At 32.1% G+C, this 13,712-nt stretch overlaps 1 protein-coding gene across 2 annotated transcripts; it reads left to right on the top strand.

Moving 5' to 3' along the window:
* The first annotated feature begins 775 nt into the window (after positions 1–775).
* LOC132608840 (uncharacterized) lies at positions 776–4,762 on the top strand. Of its 2 annotated transcripts, none has more exons than XM_060322602.1 (4): positions 776–927; positions 1,057–1,175; positions 2,196–3,908; positions 4,280–4,762. In XM_060322602.1, the coding sequence occupies exons 3-4, from the start codon at positions 2,340–2,342 to the stop codon at positions 4,442–4,444; spliced, it is 1,734 nt and encodes a 577-aa protein (XP_060178585.1). In that variant the 5' UTR covers positions 776–927; positions 1,057–1,175; positions 2,196–2,339; the 3' UTR covers positions 4,445–4,762. The 2 variants fall into 2 exon arrangements, with proteins under 2 accessions (XP_060178585.1, XP_060178584.1); XM_060322601.1 differs by having other exon boundaries at positions 787–933.
* Positions 4,763–13,712: the final 8,950 nt, after the last annotated feature.

Raw genomic sequence — 13,712 nt, 5'->3', positions numbered from 1 at the left:
CAAATATGTGACGGTAAAACTCGAAATACTTATCTGTTCTGATGTCATAAATTGAGTGAATTATCTCATTTTAAATTGTAAAAAATGATAACATTAATTTTTTTATTTTAAACATGCAACAACATTGATTCGCATGCGTTATGAGTTTAACAAGTTAATGATAAAACTTTTATGATGGTTTAGTCACAATTTTTTATTTTATGAATTTCTTATATATTGCTTAATGTCTTTTTTTTCTTGGCCACAATCAATCCCAAAATTTATTCTTCTGAATTTCTTAATTCCAGCAAGAAATGACCTGTTTTACTCTATCAAAACAACTAATTGACTTTAATTTTTCAATATTCCACGATATCTTCTACCAATGAATTAGATAAATAATACTGCTTTAAAGAAAAAGGGAAAATTAGTTTAGGACATAGACATATAGTGCCAAGTTGCCAAATAGTCCAACAATTGATCTATCTATTGTGCGGACCAGCTAAGACATTTTTTCTTGGTTGCCTCTCTCTCTCTCTTTAACCTATACATACATATTTGTGTATGTTTCTTTCTTGTTTTCACTTGTCTTTTTGATGTGGCGTGGTGGGGTTAAGGGTTTAGTCCATATATTAGACCTTGAAAATGCAAGATTTTGGCAAATCTTGGACCCCACCATTGTTATATACATACATTTGCCTACTTTTTCCCAAAAAATGAACGTGGCTTACGCAACCCACCACCCACCCTATTTGAACCCCATTAGTTGGTTTTAAGTTTTTTTTTTTTTTTTTTTTTTTTTTTTTTTTTTTTTTTTTTACCATTTGTCCATATTTATGTGTTTGGTTTGGTTTTCTTGTTATAGAATCAAGATTTGTCTAAAAACAGTTATTTGTAGTTGGAAGAGTTGAAAGTGGTGGTGGAGGTTTCTTCCATGTGCTATACTTGGTAGAAGTATTTTTTTTTTCTTTCTTTCTTTTTATTTCTTTATTAGACAAAGTTTCTTGCTTTTCTTTCTCTACTTTGTGTTTAAAATAGACTTTTTGAGGGACTAATTTTACATCTTATCTTGTTTAGTTGCAGTTTTTGTGGATTGGCTTGAAATTGACTAGCAATAAGTTGTCTGAAGAAGATTGGAAGAACCAAAAAGCTTGATCTCTGTGGTGAATTTGAAGTGGAGTTTCATTTTTTTGGAGGTGAGTTGGAAGTTAAGCATTGATTTTACTTCTTATGTTTGGACTTTGTTGTCTTGTACTTTGCTTACTGTTTGGTTGGAAATGTTGTTATGTCTGCATTATTTTGCAATATGGCTAGCAATTGTTGCAATTGTTTATACTGCATTTCTGATAATAAGTGGGAATCTTAGTCTTAGTTTTCTTTCTTTTATGTAATCATGAAGATATCCTAGATGACTCTTTGGAGTTAGATTGTATTAAATATGATGCTGATAAAGGAAGAACCGCTACCTTTGGAGTTTTTGGCAAAGGGTTGGTTCTTGAAATGCAATTAGGATCTGCTTGAGCCCTATGAGATATATAACACCGTTCTTTAATCCTTCTGTTTCACTGTTTGTGTCTCTCCCAGCTATTGGGAACCACAAGATGTTGCTGAAAGTTCTAATAAACATCTATGGTGTAGATTTCTGTCTTTGTAAGTCTCATGAGAACTTGTTTGTAGACAAAGAGTTGGTCTATTTTTTTTTCTGATAACAAGGGAACTCGCAGCCGCTATCCTTTCTGGTGCGCACAGGGTAAGCCCCGCTCCTGTGCAATAGCCCGCAACCACATAGGAGAGATAACCCGCACTAGGCAAGCCATGTGCGAGGATCTCGACCCAGAAGGCAAATCCCCTACTTTCGTAGGCAGGGGGTTTCGAACCTGAGACCTCAATTATGAAAGCCCCATGCTCAACCAATTGAGCCACCCTTGCGGGTGCCAAAGAGTTGATCTTTTTTCTCCTTAAGTGGGGTCCGTGGAGGGTGGGGTAGACCTTACCCCTACTTTTGTGAGCTAGGGAGGTTGTTTCGTTAGACCCTCAGCCTTTTTTTGTTCTCTTTTTCTGACGTTACAAAGTCTGGGACTTATTTTTATACAGGGTTGTAACTCATTATTTGATCAAGTTTTAATCTTTGGAGTATTTTAAGTGGTAAAGATTCTATGTTTTGATTCATGCCTGAAAATTCTTATGCACCAACTGTTTGTTCCATTTGATTTCAGGATATTTTCTGAAATAAGAATCGGAACGATACAATTGCTGGTGGATTTTGGTCTCGCTGTATAACCATACTTAAACAGTGGAAGGTGAAAGAAGAAAGTTCTTTTTATCTGCTTTCTAATGTTTAATCACCTTAGAGGTGGAATATGGAAAACAGAAACATGGACAAGGATGGCCCTAACAAGGAAGAACAGGCAGAGGAGAATAGTTGTTTGTCGACAGGATCAATAAAAGAGTTAGAACCACAGCACTTACTTAGACTAGGAAACCCACATTTTACTGGAAATTGCACTCAGAAATTGTTCTTTCATAGTTCTCTTGGCTTACAAAATAAGCTTCCGAAGCATATAATAACTTTCGACGAAAGATATTTCCTTCGCTGCCTTGAATTGATACACATCCATTCCACATGCAATTTCTCTTCAAACATGCAAATCTTATCAAAGAGTTCAGGTTCTACAGAGGTTAGAAACGAAAATATCTGCACAAATAATGGCAATCTGGCGATTGAATGTCCTCAAGCTGTGGGGACCGAGAGTTATGTCCCCGACTCTTCTGAGGAGTGGATTCTTGGTGCAATAACTGGTAGTAAGAGTATGCTGAACATTTTAAAAAGTCCTTTACTTAATCAGTTGGAATCTGTCAACAAGGAAAATATACATGATAGTGAAGAAGCCACAGTTTTTTCTGATTTCATGAGCTCTCCTGGTGGTCCAGAATATCAGGTATATGGATCTGAGCACGTACACAGAAGGGTTCTTTCTGTATCTAGTACTACAACTTCGACATGCTCGGACCAATCTTGTCTTTCAGCAGCTGCCCCTATTTCTCAAGGAATGCTCCAGAGGAGATGGAAAAACGGTTTACCACATTACATCTTTTCCGTAGATGGTAAAAAGGATGTGTATACAGCTGATTTGCTGAAGATTGACTCGCCTGATGATAAGTTTCTGGATTATGTTTACACATTTCATTCAAGACCAGAAGGCAAAAAGGAACGTGCCTTAAGGGAATCACATCTTGTAGGTAAAATGACGGTGTCAACTTCAGTTACACTTAGCTCAACCAAGTTGGAGATTATGGAGACCCGATTTGTTGTGTTTGGTTCCATGGATCAATATATGAATGAGATACAAGCAAGTCATATCCTGAGGAAGAACAACAAAAGACTGGCAAAGAAAGTAACAGATGTGTTCAGAACTAGTCAGTCTTATAAGCAGAGAAGCTTATCCCAGTTTGGCGGAACAAGTGCCATTCTTGAAGATGCTTCTTGGACGCCATCGATAGATATGTATGATGATTACCATTCATGCGGCAATGCTCTTCTAGATCAACAAATCCCGCCAAATTTTGAGTTGGCTGCCATTGTTATGAGAGATCCTATTTTTGACAACTCTAAGGAGACAGAGACGGGTGGCTGGGGTATGAAGTTTCTCAAGAAATCCCCAACTGAAACTAAAAATGCACCTCCTGGTTCACGTGGTAACAGTGAATGCTCAACCAGCATGGATGTTATAGTTCCAACTGGTTTTCATGGTGGGCCTAGAAGCATACATGCTGGGCCGTCAAGCCTGTTGGAGCGGTGGAGCTCCGGTGGGCACTGTGATTGTGGAGGCTGGGATGTCGGGTGCCCCCTCACAGTTCTTAAAACTGGAAATGAAGCTTCATCACAAACTACATCCGGAGAATGCCAAACTTTTGATCTCTATATACAGGTCTGTCCTTTGGCGTGTGCATCTTATAATGGGCCTTTTCCATTTTGGACCCGTCGGCTGAAATTAATTAAGGTCGCTAGCCAAAATATACAAAATCTATACACTGATTGTGTATATTATATGTATATTTATGTATACATTATCTGTATGATATGTATATTTATACTTAATATACAAAACCTATACATTTCCTGGCTATTTTGTAAATCGGATCACCAAAAAGGCATTGAACTGTAATTCTCTCTTTAACATCTCCATGTTCCTCTTAGCTCTCATTTCTAGTTTGTGATAAAGCTGTCTTTGCAACTATGCGTTTAACTAAGTGGAGCACTGAGATGTCACTAACCAATTTTTTCTCCCCGATTTTGCAGGGTTCAAAACAATGTGCACCAGTCATGAAAATGTCAAATATTCATGATGGTTTGTATTACATCCATTTTCATTCGACTCTATCAGCTTTGCAGTCCTTTGCCATAGCTGCTGCTTTCATTCATAGACATAGTCCTTTTCTACGACCGAAACTGTACAGGAAGTGAAGTAAGAGGACTTAAGTATGATATCTGTTGTTATAGTTCTCTACTTTTAGAAAAGAAGTCAGACAAATTGACCGTTAGAAATGGTTCAAAGATATAGCATCTGATTTTGTCTCATGTTCATTAATTTATCTTAGCTGGCAGAATATTAGATAGGAAATTTGTTAGCTCACGTTATCATTTTGTTAGTGTAATGAATGATATGCGTTAGAAGCAGTGGTCACTGTACAAATCATGTATTGGATGGGGGAATCCATTTGTACCGTAAAAGTTGTTTAAGTTACTGAAACACACTGATTTTCGAGTGGTTTGTTCCTTTGATCTTTAGTGCAACTTTCAGGCATCAATTGAAACTTCAGTCATGTTTCAATCTCGGCTATCACTGATTGTAAGCAGGACGTGGAATTTCCTTTCTAATTTTCAAAATTGTCAACTTCCTTGCCAATTCTTTAGTCATGTAAGTAGTTTGATAAGCGAAAATGTCAATGAAATTTAAAGTTGCCTCTCTCTCGCTCTGTCTCATATTGGTTTTTGCATGTGTGAGTTCAGTGTAGACAATATTGACGGATCACTGCCTTGTTATGTTTTCTTACACGTTCTTGGAACTCATTTAAGATCATATACTGAGTGTCAATGTCAAACTCAATCTACCTTTCTTGTGCTAATCATGCTGGAAAATTGGACATCTGATTGAAACCCTTTGTGGATTATCTGCATTCACTTTGGTAGTTCTCAAAGATATCTCCTGTTATTGGGTGGTTAGACTCTGGATTATGTTACATTATGGGACTTCAAGTGGGATGTCATTCTGTTTCTTTATGTTTATGTTGCAAGTGTTCTCATGCAAATTCTGCTTATGTTAATTGCAGCATTGAGTGCTAAGTACTTCGATTAATAGTTTACAGAATTTCTAGAAAATGAAATAAGTTTTTCTTTTCTTTAGAGTAAGATTCTTTGTTTGCTTCTTTCGTTGGACTTGGTGGGTGAGTGGCCGATGTTATGAAAGTAACAGAGGCTTATAAGGGAAAGGAAAAAACTAATGTGTGCCAATATGCATGACTTGAAGGGCTGAAGTAATAAGTTTACCATCACATTTTGTGGCGAATTAATGCAGGTGCTATTTTGAGCGAATTGCTTTCGGCTTGAACTATGTATACATATATGAAGAGACGTAAAACACATACAAATAATTAGGTACACTCATTTTGATTCACTAGATCTAAATACAAGTTTCGTATTTGATCAAACTATGGATGAAAATGGCCCCGAAAAAAACAATTTCTAGCTAGGGGATTATCTTTGATATCCTTTTTCTTCTTACTTCATTATACAGTAAAGTTTTGAGGTAATTATGGTTGATCCTTTCTAGCATGGTCAGTACAAGCATAATGAAACTTAAATCATTAATATATGACGCCTTGCTTAAGGTAATATTCAGCTTCGATGTTTGCTCGTCACCTTTCTAAATTCTAATGAGTTGTTCGTTGATTTTAAGCCGGTGGCACATGCAAGATTTTTATGTGGGGTTTGGATTTGGGGCTATAGAGGTTCTAAATCTTTTTATTTCCCAAATTGATCATGAATATTTTGGTTATTTTCAAGTTGTGTCGATATATTTTATATATAAATAATATTTTTTTAAATATATTTGTAATGAATAATTTTGGCGAAGCGGTGTCAAATAACATCACCGAGCATTTAAGGGTGTGATCTAGTAGTCAATAAAATGTGTTAAATTCTGAAGTCACAAGTTCAAATTCTAACGGAGGTAAAAACACTAGATGATTTCTCCTCATATGTTATGATAACCAAAATTATCTGATACCTATGCTGAGAGGAGGCCGTCTGTATTTTGTGGAATTAGTAGCAAGCTGGATATCACAATTATCAGGAGAACAAAAAAAAAACATCACTCATTGAAGACTGTCTCCGCCAAACTGATCCACAAGTCTTACTACTCTCATTGTCATGAACTGGGGTCTTCCTCACGCAAAGTGAGGGTTCTGTTCTCACATCTCCCTTTTTAGTGACAATTGGCACTTGGCAGGAACACAATATTCAGAGTTTTGGATGTGTTTTGTTGGGCAGACCATGAGACCAACACCTCTTTTGCAGTGCAGTTACTGCAGAAAACTTGCAGCAAGCAATTGATCACGTTTTTGTTAGCAATACTTAAAATAATTTGAGCCCATTGAATTCATAGTGTTCGATTAAGGAAATTATTTTCCTCAATGTAACTAAAGTTTTGAAATATGTTCTCTCAGGATAGAACGGATTAAGTGTTTCATTAAGGAAATTATTTTCCTCAATGTAATTGAAGATATAGAATATATCCTCCCAGGATGACACAATGGAACGGATTAAGTTTACCAGAATTAGCGTACCTCAAACTTTGGTAATCGGCGAACGCAATAGGCGTCAACAAATCACACATAATTTATTCAAAGTGCATAATTAAAGAAGAAAACAATAAGTATTTTCATAAGTAAAATCTGAGGAAATGATAAGGTATTTATAGTTAATAAAGGATAGTGTGAACAGGTGTTATTGTGCCTTATTGGAAAAGTCACAACTTATTCCTGATGTCTTTTTTTCGAAACTACTATTCATTTCTCATTCGCACCTCTTAAATACCCAACAATTTTAACCTCATATAGTTCTTGCACAAATAAACCAAACTTAAAAACTTGGTTGTGGTAATAGTTTCGTTGTAATCACCGTGGTTTCATTTCTCAAAACAGAAATAGGAAAAAAAAGAACTCCAAATACTCATTGTTGGTAACAAAACATGTTACATTCTTGGAGTAACCAAAATATAAGAGACCATGAATCAAGTAACAAAAAGAAAAAGGTCGAAATGACATAAGGAATGGGATTGATAATTGGATAGGGGTAAATAGTTAACCGTGTCCTTGTATTATTTGAAATTGAGTAATTTTGTCATCCGTTAAATTTTTATGTCATATTATTTTTGATGACCGGAAACATGACCCCTATTGGAACTCAAAGTTGAAATGCTTCTTGAGAGTTTTGACACTTGAAGTCTATCAATTTCATGCTAGAGTTTCATTAATGGCAAAATCATTGCTAATGACAAAGATATAAATGAATTAAAAGTATAACATAAAGTAAATTGAGCAATTAATACAAGGGCCAATTTCGTCCTTGAAGTCTATCCATGTCATGCTAGAGTTTCATTAATGGCAAAATCATTGCTAATGACAAAGATATAAATGAATCAAAAGTATAACATAAAGTAAAATTGAGCAATTAATACAAGGGCCAATTTCGTCCTTTTACCCATATGAGAAAACGACTCTCTCCGCAGATGGAAATTTTTGCACTAAGAATTGTGGGCTTATTCAATATCATAAGTAGTGAATTGATTGCATTTGATAATTAAATTTTAAAAAGCACTTGCTTAATACTAAAAAGTGCAAGTTAGTTAAACTTATAGAAACATCTAAACCAAATTCTAAAAATATTGCGAAATATGCTCAACTTTTTCAAAGACCCGTTTGTTTTTTACTATATATAAGCTAACAAGAAGATAAAGTAGAAATAAGATAATTATGGTAAAAAAAATTCAAACTTTACCTTATTATGAGTATATTATTTTGCAGTGGTACGTTGAGAAATGCTAGTAAGACAGTGTTTGTAATAGGAAAGACGAATTGAAAGGAAACGGTAAAAGATATGGGGAATCTTCTGTGTTGGTATGAGCCGTTGGATCAGTGAGGATGAATGGTCATGATTAATTCACCAGTAAACGGTTCTGATGATAGAATCGAACGGTCTATGTTGGTCAAAGTACATATATCCTAGTACAAAGTTCAATTCGTTTTGTCAACATATTATGGTAAGACTTTACTCGCTTACATTCCCCCAAATCATACTAATTATTAAAAGGCTTAATATCCAGATGGATCTTTAAATTTGACATGTTTTGTAAGATACACATATAAATTTATAAGGTGACCAGATAGACACTTAAACTTACTCAAAGTGTATTTTTCAAGTTTTTCAGTTGTTTTGAAAACAAAAACTATATTTTTCAAACACTCACAATTTTCATGGCCAAACAAGCCCTAAATATATCACAAAATATTTTTTTTAAAATGCAAAAATAAGGCAAACGCATATACATGAGACTATAAATGTGCACTTAAACCAATAAATACTCGCTAATCGCAATTTTGCAGCTTTCAATTAACTCGGTTTTTTTTTTTACACTTGAATAATTAAAAAACAATAACTTTAACCAATAAAAATCCTTAAAAAAATAAATTTCAAATTAAGAAATTTCTTTTTTTTAAGGATTTTCTTCTCGGCTTTACAATTTTCTTAATTTGAAATTTCTTTTACACTTGAAATACTGAACTTAGAAATTTCTTAATTTGAAATTTCTTTTTTTAAGGATTTTTATTGGTTAAAGTTATTGTTTTTTAATTATTCAAGTGTAAAAAAAAATCCGAGTTAATTGAAAGCTGCAAAATTGCGATTAGCGAGTATTTATTGGTTTAAGTGCACATTTATAGTCTCATGTATATGCGTTTGCCTTATTTTTGCATTTTAAAAAAAATATTTTGTGATATATTTAGGGCTTGTTTGGCCATGAAAATTGTGAGTGTTTGAAAAATATAGTTTTTGTTTTCAAAACAACTGAAAAACTTGAAAAATACACTTTGAGTAAGTTTAAGTGTCTATCTGGTCACCTTATAAGTTTATATGCCTATCTTACAAAACATATATATATATTAATTAATTATATTTCTGATTATAATAAATTATATCTATCTATCTATATTATTTTAAAAGTATGAAATTAAATGTTGGTTGACCAAAATAGTCTTTAAATATTGAACGACTCTTATACCCCTTTAGTTTAATTCTACAATATTTTTATTGCGTATTTTGGTAACAAAAAAATATCAAAGTTTGTACTTAATTGAGTTTCGATTATCAGCCGTGAGTTTGATTCCAACGCTAATTGTACACTATGGTAAGACTTCTATTTAACAAAAACTTCTATTTAAGAAAAAATGAGTATTCTGACTTTTATTATAACTAGTGAATTTTTTCGCGCTTTGCGTGATTATACATGGCATTGATAAACTACCAAAATGATCTTTTTGTAAATGTTATCGGCTTAAAATATATGATTTTCATATATACACATGTGTATAAAAGTTAATTCCATAAAAGATAAGATAAGAAAAGAAGGGCGAATAAGGATATATTAGTACAACTAGATGATGAAAGCTCATGTTAGCATGGACCCAACACAAAAAATAGTACCATACTTTTTTTATAAAAAGAATGATATATTTTTATGTTTAGAAATCATTTAACTTGAAATTTTCTCTTTTACCTTTAATGAAATGATTTAAATTCACACAAATATCTATGATTTGTTTTAGATCACAAGTTTTAAAGATCTTTCCTTCTTTTTTAAACTTCGTACCTAGTCAAACTATGTCACATAAATTAGGACACAGAGAGTACCTTTTAGTAATATAATTATGAAATTTTTCTTATAGAAAATATTATAATTCAATTAATTGAAAATATCAATAAATTATTTTACTTAGTCCGCTTCTCCCATATATGACTTTCCTGGTTTGGTTCTCTAATTGAAAGATTTGAAATACACCTTCTCTTACCGAGTTTCATGTCATCATCTCTTTCTACTCAGCAACACTGAAAAGCGCTTTCATACGTTAGCATCTGTTGTAGTTTTAAATTTTTAAGTATAGATCAACTTCATCATTTTAAGAAAATATGTGTATACGTTTCTTGACCGTTTATATTTCGTCTCCTTCATGTTATTCTTCATTATTTGTGTGAGACGTATGTGTCTATTGGGTATAAGTTTTAAATCTTTTGGTTTTTATGACTTCTTCAGCGGTTTTTGTGTTCAATTTAAATCGTTATTTCTTTTTTCATGAATTTTTCTTCTTTAAATTTTCTCTATGCGTACCTTTACCATTTTCTGAACTTATATCATTATTTAAATGTCCTTTTTTTTTCTTTTCTTTTTTGCTTTGTCTCGTACTTCTTCCCGTGGACCCCACCTTATATTTTTTTTTTAATTTTTACTATTGTAGAAGAGTGAGTCCCACAGTAATTTTGTTTTTAATAATTATTTTAACTATATTAGAAGAATGAGTGGGCAACGATCCAACCTTCTAATGTAGTAGAAATAAAATATTCTTGAAACATTTTTTTTTCTTTTCTTATAGCCATATGAATAGTATTAACACAATTTTAATTTCTTATTAATTATATATTTATAATACTCTTGTACTTTTTGCTCATATTTCTGTACCTCGTAGTATTAACTGAGTAATGTAAATAGATAATTTTAAGCGTTTTATAATAAAATATAAACAAAAAGTTCGGGAAAAAGGCAAAAGATGATCCCAAAAAAGGATGTACGAATTTTTGGATCTAAAATTTATCATGCACACATATTTTTCACTCGTATTAAGTCTTTATACCATTCAAATGAATACATAACATATCTCTTCATATACATCACTTAATCATAATAAATAAAAATGATTGATGAAAGCGTTGGATGTTTATAAGTTTTTAACTATCCTAAAAGAACATACCATTTCCTAAGGAATTTTACTACCCCTAAGGAGTATAATTTATTCTGATCGTGAGATTTTATACTGAGCCCACATTTAATAACTTATTTGAAAAAACGTTCAATATCACGACACTATAATCAACAATCAATAGTCATTTACTCATTTATGATCTCCTTTGTCTTTGTGAAAAAGAGTCGCTTCTGGTCCAATGACTCCCATCAAATGCAACACACTTCAACTAACTGAAATATGAAAGAGCTAACATGGGCAAACTAAACAAATAAACAAAAGACAAAGTCCATTCATCTTCAAGCTTTCTACAACCAATTATGCACTATGAAAAATAATTATATTAAATATTTATTATATATTTATAATCATGATATGTGAGTTTTCTTGATTCTCTTAAAATGGAAAGAATAGAAAATACTTTTCCAGAAATTTCATGTTTTTATTTTTATAAGTAGATTCTTTTCTTCTTTTTCATGTTCATTTGATAGGAGTACAAATATTTGATTTAGGTGTTTTTAAACACTTTTATAGTATTTGGGTAAAATAAAAAAGTGTTTTTAAGCACTAGTGTTTAAGCTAAAATGACAAAAATAAGCCAAAAGTCATAAGCTAGAATTCCTAACTTATGATTTTTGGCTTATAAGAGCCCGTTTGGATTGGCTTATAAGTTAGCTTATAAGCTGTTTTCAGTTTTTTTGAGTGTTTGGCTGGCCAGCTTAAAGTCATTTTGTGCTTAAAATAAGCTCAAAAAAATAATTGAGCCCATTTGACTTAGCTTATCTAAAGCAGCTTATAAGCTGAAAACAACTTATAAGCCAAAAAAAATAAGTTAGACTACCCCAACTTATTTTTTTTAGCTTATAAGCTGCAAACAGCTTATAGGCATAAGCCCATCCAAACAGGCTCTAAGTCAAAAGTCATAAGCCCATCCAAACAGGTAGAGAATTACTCCTACCATGAAACTCCTCTACACAAAGAATTACAAATGCCCATAAAACATCTTTTGGGGAAATATATTAGTAAGAAATTACAAAGAATTATTAAGAAATACTTGATGGTAAAAGACCGCGACAGTGAGTTACTGTATAAGTTATATTCAACGTTTTATGGTATCACAATGCAGTACTTGTCGTGGAAATATGTTAAGAAAAGTTCAAAAACATACCATAATTTCTCCTTCGCCTTTGTCAACAACTGCAGCATGGAGAAGATATGAATTTCTTCTAGTTTAGGCAGTACTTAAGCACCGCCTGGAATCTCTTCATCTTCTTTACCATTTAATTGAGTAATGAATTTGCGTTGATTAGCTTATACGTTAGCAGATGGAATTAAAGGGAATTAAATATGTAAAACCAACCGTGTTTGGAAATTTCAGAAGTTAGTGTGAAGTTTACTTTTATTGCAAACGATATGGATTAGTATCGTTACAAAAATTTAAGCAGTAGTGGATATAGATGATTTAATTTACAACAAGGAATATGAAAGGGTGTCTTTCCCTTTTAATTCAGCAATGAATGTAATAATTATTAGACTTATTGATAAAGTAATTTTATTTTTCAACAAATATTTTGAGGGGAATATAACCGAAAAAGCTCAAAAAATTGAGAAAAAAATATAAATATTAATGGAGACCACAGAGAGGTGTCACGTCACTTTATTTATGCTTAGCTTTATAATATATTGATTTGATATTATTGATGATTGATTGATTGATTTAATAAAAGCATGCACATGCCTCCTTGGAGAACTAAGAAATCCGGCCTTCTGATTTAATTTATGTAAGATAAGGCTTTTTTAATTACTTGTTTTTTTAATAGAAATATTATAAATCTTACTTTGGTAATCAACTTAATTTTGTTTCTTTTATAATCAACTTTTTTTTTTTTAAGAAAATAAATAACCAAATATTCTTGAAAGTGATTGATATTCTTATAATGTAATTTTGTTTAGTAATGATTTTCAACGCTTTTATATCTTTAAATTACACTAAATAAATATATGACCACTTTATTTCTAATATTGATTATCTTAGCAGTAACATATTTTCTATATGGGAAAAAGGGAAAAATAATAAATACCGTGAACATCAATTTCAAGTAAGTGTTGAGTAGATACATATATATATATATATATATATATATATAATCCGAATTTTACTATGATTGAGATTGTTTGAGAATAACGTGCAACTGCACGTTTATAGAGACTAGTTATATTAAAAGCACGAATGACCTTAGAAATATTGATTGGACTTTTTGCCTTTTATTAAATTAAAAGACTATATAATAGACAAAATTGTCATTTATTATTTTTCTCAAATTATTATTTATAATAGTCATTTGATTATCCCCTAATATTTAGAAATAAACATTTAATTACATACCTAAAAATTTTAAGCTCTTTCCATATTTTTTAGGTTTAGGAGTCTTTTTATCCACGGACTGCACGAAAAAATTTCACCATCGGTCAGTAATTTTAACTGCGGCCAGTAATTTCAACCACTTCGTTTTAGACTTCCGCTTCTGCTATCGAAAAACAAGTAAGTTTTCTGTGTTACGATATACACAACTATCTAATTTGTTTAAATTAACAAGTTTTCTGTGTTACGATATACACAACTATCTAATTTGTTTAAATTAACACCTTCCAAGTAGAGATTG

Source organism: Lycium barbarum, chromosome 9 (assembly GCF_019175385.1).
Source record: "Lycium barbarum isolate Lr01 chromosome 9, ASM1917538v2, whole genome shotgun sequence".
Lineage (NCBI taxonomy): Eukaryota > Viridiplantae > Streptophyta > Magnoliopsida > Solanales > Solanaceae > Lycium > Lycium barbarum.
Note: the sequence above shows the minus strand (reverse complement) of the source record. Positions and strands in the feature narration are given on the sequence as shown.

Coding starts and splice junctions, on each gene's coding strand:
- LOC132608840 (XM_060322602.1), top strand. CDS start 2,340: ATGGAAAACAGAAACATGGACAAGGATGGCCCTAACAAGGAAGAACAG. Junction 3,909..4,279: donor CTTTTGATCTCTATATACAG/GTCTGTCCTTTG, acceptor CCGATTTTGCAG/GGTTCAAAACAATGTGCACC.